At 36.2% G+C, this 18,932-nt stretch overlaps 1 protein-coding gene across 2 annotated transcripts in view; it reads right to left on the bottom strand.

Annotated features, from left to right (window-relative positions):
- The window catches only part of Vps13 (vacuolar protein sorting 13C), a 426,449-nt gene that overhangs the window by 73,796 nt on the left and 333,721 nt on the right, over positions 1-18,932 (bottom strand). For both annotated transcript variants that reach the window (XM_081749100.1, XM_081749101.1), the window contains one exon: positions 1,365-1,484. In XM_081749100.1, coding sequence (XP_081605226.1) covers positions 1,365-1,484 — 120 coding nt within the window. The remainder of the gene's footprint in view (positions 1-1,364; positions 1,485-18,932) is intronic.

Raw genomic sequence — 18,932 nt, 5'->3', positions numbered from 1 at the left:
ATATTAGCTATTTCTCAAATCTAGTTTTCGATACCTTCATAGTATTATTAGTAATGATATGAAATGTGAACGTGAAATAGAAGAAAGGATAGGAATGGCGAAAGAAGCCTTTAGGAGGAAGAGATGACTATTTTGTGAGACCTTGAATAAAGAGTTGAGAAAAATACTCACAAAAAGCTTCGTGTGGAGTATTGTACTGTATGAGTCAGAAACATGAACATTACGCAAAAATGATGAGAAACGACTGGATGCTTTCGAAATGTAGGTGTGGAGAAGAAGAATGGAGCGAACTGGTTGGGTGAAGCGGAAAACGAATGAGGATGTTAGAAATGATACGGGAGAAAAGAACAATTTTAGATAATATTAAGAAGAGGAAAAGAAACTGCTTGGAACATTCGCTAGGAAGGAACTGTATCAGGAAGAATGCGCTAAAGGATATGGTGGCAGAGGAGGCAAAGGAGACTACAATTAATGGATCATATCGAAACAGAAACATGGTACGTGAAGACGAAGAGGTTAGCGGAAGACTGTAGAGCATGGAAGCTTCTCAGTTGCAGCAAGTGACCTGCCAATAATGGAAGAATAGCTATGATGATGATTTCTCACATATACGTGGTGACCTTGTATGAGAGCTTTAATAGCACACGTTGTGTGCGTAAATGCCGTTGGTCTGGTATTATCATCTATGCGTCACGACCCTACTCGACCACACCACTGAATCACTACAGCCTTAGCTTCATTTCAAAATACTATTAAGTACTTAACAAAATGACAAGGATAAAAACACATTTTGAAGTGGATGACATTAAGAATCGAACCCAGAACTGACAAATTCATAATCAACCATGGAACTTCTTAAACAATCCTACTTTTTCTCCCTTTGTAGGTTCGAAAGCTCTGTTTTCACAGTGGTTCGTCGTTCTGATACATAAAAAGCAATGGCGTTACTAGAAACTTACTTGAAAGGAGACTTTGTTTAGAGGCATTTAAAATTTCATTAGAAATTATATATCTAGTAAAAAATTGTTAATAACGTTGAACAATACATATTTACATCACTTATTTAGGAGATAATTGCTTTTTTTACATTTTACTTGCATCCTCCATACTTCAAGTATTAAAGATTTAATTATTCTTTCTGGCAATTAAGAATTTTAATCTTTTTCTAACGAGTCTGGTAACGCCACTGTACAATGAATAAAAGTAAAATATAAGAAAATGAGAACAGTTTCTAGCACACAACTCTTTGTATGGGAAAGAGAGTACATATTCTTTCAAAAGGATAAGAGTACTTTTTTTTTAATGAATAGAAAAGAAAAAAATTTCACGACGGATAGCAATTAATTAGAAACTATTGAACTTACCTTTAATGGTGAGAAATGTAGCATATCATAGAAATTCTTTTGTTCTTGAGCGGTATGTAGAGCAACTTGATGCATTAAAGGTTCTTTCACCTTTTTCAAATCTTCTTCAAACTTTTCAAGCTACAAGAAAAATGAATCTTCAATATAAGGTATGAATTAAATTAAAACAAAAATTGAAGAAATTATCTCGTAAATATTTGGATTTTAAACCCAAGTAAAATATTTACCTCTTGAAGGAAAAAAATTGGAAAAACTGTAGTTCAATAAACGGCTGAATTTCATAAACATGCCCGCTCAGTTACTCAAAACTATGCTAAAGAACAGAGAAACGCTATTACAATGATATGTTGTCTTCACTTTTTGAACATTAAAATCATATAATAACGTACTTGCGGCAAATAAGGCCCACCTAATTATAAATGCTTTATTACTTAAATGCATATAATGTAGCAGACAAGAATTTACATGCATTTTATTTGTCAATGTTTTATCTATCTTATGATATATTTACTTTAACTTAAACATTGAGCTAAATGTATGAAAAACGTATTGAAATGGAAACATACAAAATGGCCTTATTACCAGCACGGTAGGTAAATAAGGCCCACCGTCTGAAAAATAAAATTTTACGACCTGAGAGACCACTGGAACTCAAATAACACCTAACATTCTTACAGCACTTCAAATACTAATAATAAAACTATATTTTAGTAACAATATGGATATAAAATATTAAGGATATAGGTAATCTCTCATGTGTTATGCAGTCGTTAGTTAAGTTGTTGCAACTAACTGGATTTTAAAGAGTAAGCTTGTACATATAATAAACAAATCATCATTGGAAACACATTTCACACTAAGTTTCAACAATGTTGAGACTTGATAACACTTGTAGTAAATGAATTCTTTATCATCAGTGTCGACCAAGCCAATGGATTCGTCGTATACCCATACACCGCACCCTTGACAGCTTCGCATGTCACCGATCCATTCTTTGTCGCATAATGAACGATACCACGATACCTCGAACGCTCAAAACCGTTCGAAAATGTGCTTAGAATATTCCCAAAAACAGTGGTATTAGCCATTCGCATCCATCAGATTTACATTATGAAAGACACCAACGCAGAGCTCGAACCTGCGAACCCCCATAGTCAACAACTAGACCCGAACACGATAGATTGTCCTACTACAGAGGCTGGCCTGCTACACAAACTGGCACTGGCCAAGAAAGAATAACAAATTAACACACATTCAAGTTGCCAGCGTCTAAGTATTTAACAATGCATACATGTTTTGTAGGGTAATGGGGGCCAGTAGATTTTTGGTACTCGTAATTTTATAAATCATTATCTACAAACATGTTTCGAAGATCAAGAAGTAACTACTATCCCAAATACTAAACACTATGATCATCACAAATACACAAGATATTTCGGGTTAGCTTTGTTCTACACAGAAAAAATGAACTTACTATGCCCCCTAAATTATATCAACACATGGAAACTGGCCTCTCGATGTTTCAATACTGCCAGCGTTCCGTGTAACCATGCATAAGAAGACAAGCTCTCTCAAGTAGGCATTGTGTAAGTAATCGCTACTTGTGATGTCAGATTTCTCCTACAGTGATCCTAATCTATGAAATTTTGCATAGGACCTTATTTCCTTCCGGGCCCTATTTGCCTCAAGTACCTTATTTTATTTCCTTCTAATAAGCAGAACTATATGATACATACGTAGAATAATTAGTAATGATAGCATTCTTAAATTTTCTTACAAACTCTTCAAAAAATATGATCTTAAACATTTTGTTAATATGAATTTCGAAAGAAGAAAACGAAGGAGGTCCATTTTTCTTCCAAAATTAAACTCTAAATTCCCAGGCGTGAACCACGAAAAAACTGAAAAAAAAAAACTAACCCCTAATTTGAAATCGAGAAAGGCAAGTAAGTATATTGCGGGACCAATTTGAAATGAAAAATCGTGAGTGGGGAAGTGGGATAGTCGCTATATTTTGAAATCTTGTAATTATGAAAATTTAGCCAAATATGAAATAAAAAATAAATTAATGAATTTTGGAATTTTTGTTTCATATGTATGTTTTAGGATTAACTAATTCATATCGGACTTCCGCTGAGAAACATCTACGCAATTTAATGACCGTGTCTATAGCGACAACTCCCAGTCACGACCCCTCTTCAGTTTTATTAGAAAGAGGAAAAAAAAGAGTGAGAAACAAGAGAAGAAGGTAGGAGAAAGGAGGAAAAGAGGAAGAGCAAATGGAGAAAGGAAGAAGGAACTAGAGATAAAGGATTATTGGATAATTATGGAAATATGGTAAAGGAACTTGAATAGTTATTAAACAGGTAATTCATACTCGAATGTTATTACTTGAAGATCGTTTCTGAAATGATCCTGAAGAGACAGATGTTCCCTCATACTACCCCGACTTGGATCCAAGCAACTGCACAAGTGGGAGTGGGAGTTGCCCTAACCCAGCCCAGGCGACGAGAAGTTTTAATTTAATTGTTTGCCTGTTATTTCCAAACGTTAAATAGCCTTTATCCAATATCTAAACATCCATGGTAGAGATCAAACACACATTTGAAGTAGCCAAGGGAAAGAAAAAAATTACAGTGATGTACTTATTTTTCACAAATAGAAGTTTTGAGATTTCTGAAAAGACTGTCGTTATTCAGGCTCATCCTGTTATTTTGGCTTTCCTCCCAGAGCCGATTTAAACTAATTTAGAATTAGTTATCTTTCATGACCCCCGTCATTCACCAATACTTATAACATGCTATTACACACTTATTATAAACACTATCGTCATAAATCAATATTAAATGCTACCACTTAAGACTAAATTTTCACTCATTCAAGCACACATATACAGAACAATGTATTGTTATAGGTGAATTAGTTTTAAAGAAACCATAATCTAACTACAATTTGCGGACATTTATTACATCTATTAAAAAAAATTAAACGCAAAATGTTGTGAACATGCAAATGAGTATACATATAAATGTATCATTCCACATATAATATTGAATTACAGCTATGTAGATACATATATTCGTTATAACAAATAGGCTAAGAAAAAATATTTAAATGTTGATAAAATAAGATGTAAATCTTTCTACAATATTACATAAACACTCAAAATGTTGGTTAAAATGAGTCTGTATCTCATAAAAAAAAAAAAAAAAAACCTAAGAGAAAGAAAAAAAAAATTCAACGAGTTCTCGCTCGTACTTTCAGATATGTGAAGTCACACGTATTATCGAAGCACCTTTTTGGCGTCCATGTTTTACCTTTATTTTATTTAAATGCACACACATGAGATCATGTTTATGAATTTTAAACGACACATATTAAGTCTATAGACATATTTGTCTATCAATTTTCCATTTCCTAGGTTAAGAGAACAAAGTTTCGTCACTAATATCACGGTGACTACGTCACTTATCTGGTCGTTCTATTTATTATTCCAGTCACTGACTATCTTTAAATCACTATCACCTTGTATCATTAGGTGTATACATTTGTCGTTATATTCACACAATGTATAAGGAAAGGAGAATTTTCCAGGTCCAAAGAGATTTTTCTTTCGTATCGAGAGCACGATTACTGAAGTGGAAACAATGTTCAGGTTTGAGGATTCGCATATGAGGGATGGAATTGAAATGTAATTTCACAGAAGGATTTCAGGTTTACGAACTTGAGGGTAGATCTAAATGAAATCTTTGAGTTTTACGTCCCACGGTTATGCCGGTTAGGCTAAAGGAGACGGTGATGATGAGTAATGAATGAAATGGTGGAATGAAGAAAGTAGGAGGAAACGGGAGAACCCCGAGAAAACCCACGCACACGGTGTTTGTCCATCACAAAGTTCACTTGGCGGGGCTGGGATCGAACCCGGGGCCCCAAGCACCAGAGGTGAACGCTCTACCACTGAGCCACCGCGACCCCTAAAAGGATAGATCTAATAATACATTGGGGTTACTATGACCTGCCTTAATTCCATGCTACATGCAGTTAGGATAATGACAGAAGATGTTAATAGTTACATATACCACTTAATAATATCACAATACTTAAAGGAAATTATCTAACATGCGGCGGTATTCTGAACTTATATTTTATATTCGTCGGATATTTTGAAATTATAGCAACCAACAACCGTTCGGGGTAAGGTGCCAAGACCCTTTACACATATTTAGCTATTCTATTAAACATTATACATTTTACTTTATCATACTTATATTCAATTCGCATTCATATCTCAACATACATATACTAAATCATCATTTAATCTTTAAATCAATAACCCCGACAATTAAATTTTTTAGGTTGCAACACTTCACATAAGAAAATCCGACCATATCACAAACTCAACCAATTGACCGCACATAATGACACACTTCATATCCTCAACCATTCTGTCTAAAATAGTGGACATTTAATGTGCGAGGCAGGCACGTAAACACAGAATACGTATAAATATATGACTCTAAAATGTTAATATCACTTTTGGGCCCAAACAACTAAGACCACATTCACATTTGAAGGGTAAGGGGAAAAAAGGAGGAATGTCACAAAACTGCATTTTCGAGAAAACGGCGTTTTTGTATTTTAAACCGCGTAAAAAAGAATAGGGTAGTCAAATCTTTAGCACCTTTTTACATGGACATTTCGACATCTACGCATGCATGGCATATACTGTCAAATAGCACTAAGAGTCAGTAACAGATAGCACAAAGCAACCGATAAAGCACACACATGGATATTTCTTGTTTTTTTCCCCTTATCCTTCATTTATGGTTACCAATGGAAACGAAAGTAGAAATAACTGATAGTCCAACAGAGAATTCCAAACGGATAATGATAAAAGGAACGAAAACAAAATTTAATCGTATGCTGAACCATCGCTCCTTATCGCAGTGGGTCAAAAAGTCATGAAAAACGGTTCGAATACCTCCACGAATCGTGTCTCGCGACATCTCAGTTGGTAATTCAGGTTCCAAAGATATATATTAAACAGTTGCTATTTGTCAAGTTCAAAACTGGGGGGAAGGTTGAAAAATAAAAAAAAAACTCTTGAAAAAGAGAACAGTGAAATAGATAAAGAGAAAGAAAAGAAAATAGAGGACACTAAAACTACAAAGGTAAGTGGTCGAATTTAGACATACGACAATCCACAGCCAAATATACTTTCATATGCCGAAAAAGGTGGCCTACTAAAATGCGTGGTCCAACGGGGTCTCTGAGTGTCTAAAGTACGAGTCCGTCCCTTCTAGGCAACCATCTCACAAGGAATAAGCCTAGTGGAATGATTGACTATTAACAGTTTCCGGTACCAATTTACTCAGATTACGGCCGGTCCAGCCGGAAGGTTGGTGCGGTCTCTAATTTAGAATTTCTAAATAAAAAAAATTATCCGACCCCTCAGAAACTAAGAAGAGTTCCGAGTAGAGTATGGAAAAACTAGACTAAGGTCAATAAAACAAGAAATCCTAACAGGGACTTGCCAAAATTGAATACAATATTAACTAAAATAAATCTTGTATTAGTAAGTTGTTTGCCAAATTCTTACTAGTCGCTACCAGTCCGCAAGGGCGCTAACCTTGAGGCGTCAACTAATTTCGAAACACTATATCTACTAGAAGAAAAAGAAATGAAAATTCATGGACATTGGGGATTTTGGACGCCCTGATAACGAGATTCTACTGTAATAAATTTTCTATATTATTCAACCCTATCCACTCCGTCACCTCTGTGAACAGTAGTGACCTTAGCTTAATCAGGTGACGTGGAAAGAAAATCAAAGTTGCAGAGCAGTATCGCAAATATAAACTGAGCGCGTATATTTAAACTGTACGAATTCTGCAAACAGCTATTATGTTCTGTAATTAATTAGAAAATATCCGGAATCATTCGCTACATGACCACTATTCACATCGTCAGGCAGGATGATCAGTTAGTATGTACGTTTACTATTAAATGTCAAGCCACAAAGTGAAAATACAATCCATCATTTTTACACGACACACACACTCTCCTAACACAATATTCTGACGTAATGATTAATGTACTAATGTATTATATATATATATATATAATCATTACCTTGTGGCAAAAATTACAACTGGGCACATATATGCACGGGTGTCCTATTATTTATTCACACTCACTACAATATATATATATATATATATATATATATATATATATATATATATATATATATATATATACCATTACTATTCTTATTACTAGTTTATATACTTATTTTTCTATAACGTCAATTTATTTTTAGACACCCTATACTCTACAATTACGCCCAAGACTGTTCGAAGCAGTCTCATTATATATATTAATATTAACACAATACTTAAGTACACTAATCAATCGTGCGAATTAGTATGAACTGATACTAGATTCTTTCAATACAGACTACAGTATATTTCACTTTACGGCTTCATATAAATTTTATTATATGCAATGAGAATTCAATATCATTGACTATCCTCTTAACTCAAGGCAATTATATTTTGAAAGTGACAACAATGCGATCGTTCACAGAGAGCAACGAAGAGACGAAGAGAAAATTTGAAACCGCAGCCTGACAACAAAATAATGCCATATAGACGAACTTCAGTTTAAGGAAAAGCGCAAAAATTACTATTATTAATAATTCGATTACTGGACTACATAAATGATTGTGCTTTCCAGGAAAGTTAATTTATAATGTAGTTCGTCTAAATACCTATTCATATGGACCAAAACTAATATTTAGACATGAATAATTACAAAAGAAGGGTAATTTTCACGTTGATCAGATCGTTAAGTCTCGAAGTAACAAAAACCTAGCGGCGAATAGTTCTAAGCCCGACACGAGATGCATTAGTAGTACGAAAAACAAACTTGGCACTATTAAATAATCTTTGTACTCTGTTATCGTTAGCCATAAGCAATGTAATATGTAGTTACGGTACGGAATTACTATGAATTTTCATTATGAACCAATGTACTTATTACAACGGACCAAAGGAGATGAATAATCGATGAGCAACATTACACTGTCCGTAAATAAATTACGTTTACATGCACATGCACATCACGACTACCAAACACATACTAAAATACACATATCAAACATCAACTAAGAAAGCTACACATGCTAACACATATCACTAAACATATTAATCCATATTATCAAACAAATTCACTATATGCATACTGAACAAATCACTGATTTCACCATTCTAAACCGGCTCGGGAACTAAGAAAGGGGGGGGAGAGGGTCAGAGTCAGGTGGCTCTTCTATCAACTAAATCATGGTTTGTCAATTACAGAATTATATTAATGCCCCGGGAGAGACGTATTGAAACTATTAATGAAAAAGGTCCCTTTCCTGAAGGGAAAACCCCTATGAATTATTGACTTAGCTCATTATCGTTGGAACTTGTGAACAACTCAGGAATAAGTGAGAGTCCCTGTGCTAACTTACATTGACATAATGGTAATTAATTCAACTACCAAGGAACCTACACATACCGTCATGTTAATTTTAAAAAATTACATCTACTACATACAATATATATATATATATAGATGGACAGGCTACTGTAACCCTAAACTGAACTTTTGGAGAGTGAAGGGAATTCTTAGGGGAAAACACTAATCTCCAAAAACTTAGTTTGAAATATCACACAACCGCAAAACCAATTCACTTTGATGCTAGTCCTGTCCACAACTATCAATGTTTATCAACATGGCGTTTGCTGAGTTTAATTCCATATTTCACCAATTTTCTGACTGGTTTAGAATGATATTTCAATACTTTGAGACAATCAACTGCTTCCTGGAAGGTTTATTTCTTAACTGAAACTAATTTTACCTGGATTTTACTGCTTTTCTATCCCAAAATCCAAATGTTTCTAGAACGGAAGGAGACGTGGTCTTGTTCGAAGTCCCAAGTAGAATGACATGGAGACGCGCCATAATACTAAGGCGTCAGAAAAAAGTCCAATCAAAACAAAGAATTTTGGCAACGGAAAATATAAAACGAATAGAAAATAGTAAAAACTGGATGAAACCGGATCTTGGGAGGATATGGGCATTCAGAGGGACGAAGGTGGTCTAAATTATTCTGACAAACATCAGATTGGTGGATAATTTCAGAAATTTATGTCTAATTGCTGACCTATATTTTTGAATCGCATTAAGATGTATAATTTAAATAATCATCCATTTGAAATGCTCATATACCGAGTTTATATTGAAGTAATGTATAAATAAAGAAATTATTCACCGAAATATAATTCTTCCAAAGCTCCCACATTGATTTTGGTTTGAGTGAAGAACAAGCGAATTTACTACATGGACCGAAAATGATATATTGAAAAATCTACAGTACACAGTACGTTCAAAAAATATTAGGTCCCTCCAAACAAAAATTTCATTACCTTGTTTGTAATGGCACATTACAAATTATTGTTTCTAGTTTTTATCACCGAAGTTCACTACCTCTTTCAGACAGTTCCTCAACTGTCTTCACAATGCTTGATGAACGCCGCAGTGCCAAGACATCGGATTTCTCCCAGTGGGTGCTCATCCAAAAAGTAATGTTTCCCAAATGTAAAATAGGTTTAAGAATCTGAGAGGTGGATTTATTAGATCAATGCGAATGAAATGTCTGTTCCAAGTGCGTCATTTCCAAAGGACAAAAGACCGAGAAATAGTCGCCGTCCCCAACCACACACTTTTGGCATTGCTCAGCCAGCGATTGGATTCCGTAGTGAAAGGGGTCTGAAGTCTACGATGGAAATAAGTCATCAACCGCACGTTGCACCTCTCGATCATCAAGGAAGGTCTTCCCTATGAAGAAATGCTCGAGATGCTGGAAGAGATGGTAGTCAGTGGGAGAGATGTAAGAAGAATACAGTGGAAGAGAAAGGGTTTCAATACTCTACTCTTGGAGATTCTGTAACGTCCTTCGAGCGATATTTGAGTTTGTATTGTTGTGCAACACAACATCGATCTCTGAACATTTTTAGATGCTTGTGGGCGGAGTTGCGGTGTGGAGTACAGCACTATAACGGTCAGCAGTGATGGTTTCGCCTAGATGGAGAAAGATTTTGACTGATTTGATTTGAGTTTAGCGTCCCTTTCAGCAGTGAACCTATATGAGACGTGGAACTACATTTTAAACGTAGAATCCACATCAGCTCTTACCGGAAATCGAACCCGGGTCTCCCACGTCTTCTATCTACATAGTCACGAGGGAACTCTGGACAAAGAAAGATAAGATGGACCAACCCCACCATAGATCACATACAGCGACAACATCTACAGTTTTTAGAAACCATCCTGGACTTTGATCAAGATCCAACCACAGTTCTGACCATTTACAATCGTGGTAGCAGATCCATTTTTCATCAAAAGTGACAATCCGAGACAAGAATCTTTCCCGGTTATTCCTTATATTCAAAGAACTGTACACATCTTGTTGGCCAGTGTCAACTCATGTGGCACCATGTGTCCAAGTTTTGCACCTTACCGATTTCGCACCATAACCATCGAATGACAATGATATGAATTATGTGCCTGATTCGTCTGCAATGGCACAATAACTCTTACATGGTGTTCATGAGGAACTCACCCAAACATAATGTTAATCACTGCCCACGGGGCTCATTTTACAATGATGTATTACCGAAAAAAACAAACCAACGGCGAATAGTTTGTGTGTTTGAATGTAGGTCAACTGAACACACGGCAGGGAAAATCAGTGCAATTTTCTGAAAGTCAGTTCACACATAGCAAGATGAATAAAATGGACATCGGTACATGATGATATCACCGAAAGGAGCACACGGACGAGGTAGCATGGTAGAAGCTCGTGAAATGTCGAGAGGAAATTACAAATAAAATACGGTGCGACAAGTGTATTTGTTCTTTAAAACTGAAGAAAATTACCATGTCAAAGAGAAACTGGAATTAAAATTACCAGGAACGTATAAAAGTATATTGTGAATGTGTTAATGCTACATAGGATACAGAAAGGACTGTAGATGAGAATATACACAAGCATGTTATGGCACGAAAATACGATTATATAGCAAAAAATGAATAAATAACACTGGTCACAATTTGACTTTCGAAGAGAATGAATTTGTCGCACAGAATGAACATATATATAGACAGAATCTTGACAGGAATTATATTGATAAAAGTGCAAAAGGGCAACTTAAACAAGAAGTTTCTAATATTTCTATTGAGTGATCTACGGTTACGCTTGCTAACTCACAAGAAAATAAAAGCTCAATGATGTTACATTTTAAATTAACGAAGTATCCTTGGACTTGGAGATAATAAATGAACTACAGGAATTCAAAAACAAGAAATTTATTTCTTTTTACAATTCCTATACTTGTACCATAAGGGATCAAAGTTACCTGATACTACTCCACAAAGACTTGACAGAATTAACTTTATTTTGACCACACTACAGACAAGTATTTTATCTAGCATAGCAGCCGAAAACATCTGCAATGGATACGGAAATTACAATGAAAGTTATTCACTTGTTCAAGTTGACTCGATATATGGAACAATCTAGATAAAGCTATATACATTGCTACTCACTTTTTTGATGAAGCACGAATAGCCAAGTTAAACAGTTTTCATTACAATACAAATTAAAACTCCATTAAAGTGGATTTTAAAAAAAATCTTATCGGATTATTATTAACTCGTATCTTATATAATGGGAACAAAATGTAGTGGCAAATAAGTATTTGGTCTAGGAATTAATTCGTGCGGGTGGACAAGAGATGGCGCAACGAACGGAGCGTCCCACAGTTCCGTGTATCCACACATGTGTTGCAAACCCCTGTCATCGCGTATCGTTCGTAGTATAGGGCAGTGGATTAAAGCGTCAACAACACCAGTTTGTAGTTAAGTGAACATGGCGCAATTTGTGCCTGATAAAGTGTTTTTGCGGGGTGTCCTGCTGCATTACTTTAACATGCAGAAAAGTGCGACTGAAAGTCATCGTATTTTGGTGGAAGTGTATGGTGACCATGCTCTAGCTCAGCGAACGTGTCAGAAGTGGTTTGCACGGTTTAGAAGTGGTGATTTCGGCTTGGCAGACCAAGAGCGAGCTGGACAGCCAAAAAAATTTCAAGACGAAGAATTGACAGCATTGCTCGAGCAGGATTCGTGTCAAACGCAGGAACAACTTGCAGCAGCATTAGACGTTGATCAAACAACAGTCTCCAAACGCTTGAAAGCCATGGGAATGATTCAAAAGATGTCACATTGGGTTCCACATGAATTGAAAGACAGAGACGTTGAAAGACGAAAAACCATTTGCGAATTGCTGCTTCAACGACAGAGCAGAAAGGGGTTTCTGCATCGAATTATTACGGGTGATGAGAAGTGGATCCATTACGAGAACCCTAAACGAAAAAAGGCCTGGGTGAAACCAGGTGAACCAGGTCCATCACAACCAAAACGAGATATTCACTGTGCAAAGGTTATGCTGTGCATATGGTGGGATATGAAAGGTGTGGTGTACTATGAGCTGCTGCAACCGGGTGAAACTATGAATGCAGAACGTTATCGACGACAATTAATGCGTTTGAAGCAAGCTCTGGCCAGAACACGACCAGAATGGGAGAACAGACATGATAAACTTATTGTTCAACATGATAACGCTCGCCCACATGTCGCAAAACCGGTCAAAACCTATTTAGAAAATGTCAGATGGGAAGTTTTACCCCACCCGCCGTATTCACCAGGCGTTGCTCCTTCGGACTACTACTTGTTCGATTGCATGAACAACGATTTGATTGGACAGCGGTTTACTTCTTCAGAAGATATCGAAACATGGGTCTCTGACTGGATCGCTTCCAAGGATGAGGACTTCTTTCGCCACGGAATCCGTACATTGCCTGACAGATGGGCGAAAGTGGTGGCTAGCGATGGACAATATTTTTCTTAAGGTATTTATGTATTTTGTGTTTGTACTACAGCTTCAATGTGTGCTTACCAACCGCACGAATTAATTCCTAGACCAAATAGATTTTTTTTTTTAACAAAAAGAAAAAAAATCGTGGCTATTCTACTACCTAGAAATTTTGGGCTCTTTTAAATATTTCAGTCTTACGTCAGTGGAGAGAGAGATAGATAGAGAGAGAGAGAACAGTACATTCCACCTTTGTGTTCCCATTTTAATATCAAAAAACAATTAATTAATGCATTTGAAGAGAAAATCCTGAAAAAATTTAAGAACAACAGCAAAATCGATCAATCGATAGGAAAGAAAAGTGCAAATCGGTGCATGCAGTGGGTTTTCTAGTTCCAGCTAACTGTTTATAGTATTATTAAATTAAAGTTCACGTCAAAAATGTTTTAGTAAAAATTTTAATAGTGTACTAATGTAATGAAAATCTAAGAACAGAGTTTAAAAAAAGGGGAGATTGACACACACTACGGTGCTGTTTATGAACAGTTCCCAATAAGTGGGGGACTGTAGTGAAAATCTAAGAACAGAGTTGAAAATCTAAGAACAGAGTTAAAAAAATATATATATACTTGTATATATTTTATAAAATACATGAAGAATTTTTCCCTAGTGTTAAAAAAAAACTGAAATTAAAAATATTATTTTTGTATTGTTATTTTTTGTGAATATTAGGTGATGGGAATCTAAATGTAACAAAAGAAATGTTAAACCAATTAGTCTCAGGCGGTCACGTATCCTCTCGTGTCATTTAAAATCATTAGGAGAAAAAACAAAGTAATTATAGTGGATCTCAGGGTCCAGACTGATGCAATTTTTCTAATATAAAAGGTACACGAGAGGACAGTGGAGGAAGGTTCACATTAGAACTCAGAACAAAAACTCCCAATAATCGTAACTCGAAGAATGGGTGGACGACGGAGAACTGGACTCAAATCCTGCTTAATGTAAGTTGTATTTTTCTTTTACAAAACGCTGTTATTTTGGTTTCCTGCGATAAAGTTAAGCCTAAGAATTAATGGCTATCTCTTTTTATATGTAATCATTAGATTCATTTCTGTAATTACCTGTAAATAAAACATTGCATTTTGGCAAAGGGGAAAATAGTAACACTTGTCTTTTGTTTTGAATACCATCCAATAATTTATTAAGTTAATGACAGGTGGTAACACTCATCCTCTCAATAAATCTCGCCACTATATTACCGCAATATTTAAAAGTAATAAGTGTTCTGAAAGTGTAATAGATTTTGCAGAACAAAATTATTGTTTAAAATTTCTGAATAAATTAAAACTTCATTGTAACTATATATAACATCTATTGAGGCTGCTAAAATCGAGGAGATGGGGACGCTTAAAACGCTTTCCATAATGCTTTCGAAATCTTGAGACGATATAATAGTAAAGGAAGACGGAATTCCGGAAATAATGATTTTAAACTAATAACATACCCAAAATAGCCATTTGAAGCTTTAATTTGATAAACAGAACTTTCTGAAGCTTCCGATAAAATGCTTCTAGAACGGAGAACCACATGTAAAAAAGTTTTTATACCAAAAAAAGATGGTTTTGTATTTGCTTCTTGGTTTATGGTAGTTTTCCTTGCCTACGAGATTAAATTTAGGCAACATATTAGGATGTATAATTTTCAGGACTTGATAAAATGTTTAGGCAAGCAAAGTAAGCGAAATGAAATATTTCAGTTTAACGTCCTTCGATTAGGGTTGCCAATTTAGACACTTTGTGGCTAAATCTGACCAATTTGAGGACCTGGCTTGCCACACATTTTTTAAAAAAATCCACTAGTAGCTTTTCTAGCCATATGCTTTTTGCGTTTAGCCATTTCTAGCCCTTTTCTGAATTACGCCACTTTGATATATTCTGTGTGTCATTTTGTTCTTTTCTGAAGTTTGATTCGTTCTCTACGTGGCGGCATTCCAAACACCACTGCTGGAATTGACCCCTTAAAAGGTAGCAATGATAGTCATATTGATCCCTCTCCTTATCTTAGTTACACAGTGGACAATGCGTTCAAAACCTGTAAGGTACTAGTAGACATTGACAAAAATCTTCGGGAAACAAGTGTAAGTTTGAGTAAATACTCTTTAAAGAAATTCAGAATAGACTTCCTGATTATATATAGACATCCTTAAAAAATTACGCTTTTCAGTGTCAGAGAATTTCAAACCAGTGAAATAGTCTTTTACTGACTTAGCTTTAGCTTTCGCTTTGGAATTCGAAGATAAAAAATGAAATGAAATCTTTGAGTTTTACGTCCCACGGTTATGCCGGTTAGGCTAAAGGAGACGGTGATGATGAGTAATGAATGAAATGGTGGAATGAAGAAAGTGGGAGGAAACGGGAAAACCCCGAGAAAACCCACGCTCACGGTGATTGTCTACCACAAAGTTCACTTGGCGGAGGCGGAATTCGAAGATAATATCGATAAAATTGAAAATCAGTGGCGAACATAAATTCATAAGCAGGGACGGGAAGTTTTCGTTTTATTTTATCCCTGAAATCGGTGTTACTTTTCGCGATTTAATACAAGCAAATAGGGGTCATTTGCTTTATTTTGCAATGGTTTTGAAAAGCAAGTATATTGTAAACATAGAGAAAGTGCTTAAACGAATAGTTTTAAATTTTGACATCTTAAATTTAAAAGAATAAATTATATTTTTGGACTTACTACCTGAGAAAAATGGCTCGATATTCCTCCTAAACTTGGATTTATTTAAGGTATGATTTGAAAAACCACACTGCAATGTGACTAAAAACCACACTGCAATGTTTCTTAACATTTCCTTCACTTAAAAAAATTCAATTTACAATACACTTATCTATAAAGGTAACCAATAAAGTTCTATCGCTCTTATACCTACAATCTTCGAACAACGATACGTCACAGTCTAAGACGTATCTGGAAGATCAAAAATAGTCCTCACCAGCATCAACGACCTTCTGTTAACGTTCTGGAAGGCCATGGATTCCATCGCGGTAGAACTTGGTGGGTCGTAAAGCGAAGAAGGTATCAAGTGCATTTTGCACCTCTACTAGGGAGAGAACTGGCGTCCTCTAAGGTGATTTCCAAGGAATGGAACAGGTGATAAGCGGACGGTGCAATGTCTGGGAATATGGCGGGTGCAATAGTGTTTCCCATCCAAGGCATAGAATGGTGTCCCAGGTTATCATAGCCACGTGGGGCTTAGCGTTGTCCAGTAACAGGAAGACCCCTTTGTGATTCAGAAGTGCTGGCTCCAGAGTTTTGAGTTTTTCTTGAACACGGCTCAACTGCTGACAGTAGACACTTGCATTGATGTTCTGCTCTGACCAGCCGGAAGCAGTTCCCGATGCACGATGGCGCGAGCAGTCCACCAAACACGCAGAAGGACTTCTGGTGTACTGCTGGTTTCGCATGTTGTGCAACCGGTTGATGGGATGCTAACCAATGATGACGGCTCCGTGGAGCTTCGTACAGGACCCACTTCTCATCACCTGTCAACACCCTGTCCAGAAATGGCTCCTTCCTCAGACGAGACAGAAAAAAAAAAAAAAAAACACAGATGTCTACTCGTGTTGCCTTCTGGCCCGGAGTCAAATCATGTAGGACCCTTCGACCCAACTTGTAGTGCTTCCCAAATTGATGGAGGTGCTGCCGAATGGTTTCTCCACTCACACTGAATTATAGTCCCAATTCCTCCCATGTCTGCCCACTGTTCGCCTCAATTGCTGCTTGAAGATCATTTTGTACATGTGTTGGTCTTCCAGCACGTGGTGCGTCTTGAGTGTTTCGTTACCGTCCTTAAAGTTGTTAAACCACCGCTGCACTGTCCCCGTAGTCACGACACCCTCAACAAAGGCCTGGCATCTCTTCCGCCCCGCTGCAGCGGCGTTTGATCCTTGTTTGAACTCGTACAGCATACACGTCCTTATGACGCTCTGTGAAAATCCTATGTTCACTCTGTTCTTACGCAAGTTCACGATGTAACTGAACTGTCACACAACTAGGTAGTATGTTGGATATACCCACACCAACAACTGACATTCGCCTTATCTCCATTCGCATTCAACTCATGGTATGAGGGTCAATTGAGCACAGACCTCCACAAAAAGCGACTGAACTTTCTTGGTTACCTTTATAAAACGCAATTCATAGCATAGTGTTTCTTAACATTTTCTTCACATAAAAAAAAAAAAAAAAAAAGAATTCACAATATACTTATTTAAAACGCAATCCCTATCATTATCAACACACATTTTCACTTAATGGTGAATTTATAGTTTCTTATTTTTCAAAGGACGAAATTGCCAGTATTTCCACACTTTCTTCTTTAAGGTTTTGCCTCCTTACCGCAACTACGGTCTTGTATTCTGAAAAATATCTTTTAGAATCAACATTGGAAGACCTGGCAATGATATTGCTTCAAGAATACAGACAGCAAAATCTCAGGGGTAAACTTTCACTTACCAACAGGTCTAAAATAACAGGACTGATGGCCTTCTGTGAAACAAATTTTCTTGCAAAGGAAACTTGTGTTATTTTATTAGTATTACCGGCCAACGTGACGATTTCGCGAATCTACCGCTTTATGCAGTGCATTTCAGTGTTGTTTTGAAATAAGTACCAAATTCACGTTATTTCGAGATTCAAAAACAACCTTCTCTCATATATTTAGGTATATCTATATATTTTACTTTGCCTTTTTCACGTTTTCGATGTTATCGTTAAAAGGAAAACTTCATGTCCCTATTCATAAGTCTTCAACTGAAGAATTTTTCAAGAAGTAAATCAGTATACAGATGCTGGAGGAGATTCCATTTTCAGGATTAGCTTCGTTGGCTTTCTTTCATACTAACTCTCCCACATTCGAACGAGGAAGTGAAATGTGTATTCAATTATGTGAATATAGTCAAAAAAAAAACTCAGTAATAGGTTGAAGACAAAAACGGTTTCTTCAATTTTAAGAGTGAGATTTGCACCATGTGGAAAAGTGTTATTTGCTGTATAAAATTTCAACCTCAGTTTTGCTATTAGTTGAAACAAAAGCAGCCCGTACAAACAACCAAGGCAAAAGAAGCTACTCCTCAACCTGAAGAAATAAATAATGATAATATTTATTTCTATTACGAAACTTCTGTTTTAATTTTGTTCCGGTTGTTATATTATAGCAACTGAATTTATTTAGCTTTGTCTCAGCGCGAAAGCTGTTTTCCAGCCATTTCAGGCCATTTTTAGCTGTTGATTTTAGCCACTTTTTCTCGTTGAGTGTTGACAACATTGTCCACGATTATGCATTTTTGGCTAAGGGAGACGAATGATCAAAACAAGTGAATGATGAAAAAATTGGTGGAATGAAAATGGATAAAAACGAGAGTACCCCGAGAAAACCCATGGACACAGTGTTGTCCACCACAAACTTACTTGGTCGGGGATCGAACCAGGGACCCCACGTACCAGAGGTAAGCGCTTTACCACTGAGCCATCATGTTCCCAAGATACAATTGGGATATTGTACGTTGCATAACTTACAC

Source organism: Thermobia domestica, chromosome 2 (assembly GCF_964235325.1).
Source record: "Thermobia domestica chromosome 2, izTheDome1.hap1.1, whole genome shotgun sequence".
Classification (NCBI taxonomy): Eukaryota; Metazoa; Arthropoda; class Insecta; order Zygentoma; family Lepismatidae; genus Thermobia; species Thermobia domestica.
Note: the sequence above shows the minus strand (reverse complement) of the source record. Positions and strands in the feature narration are given on the sequence as shown.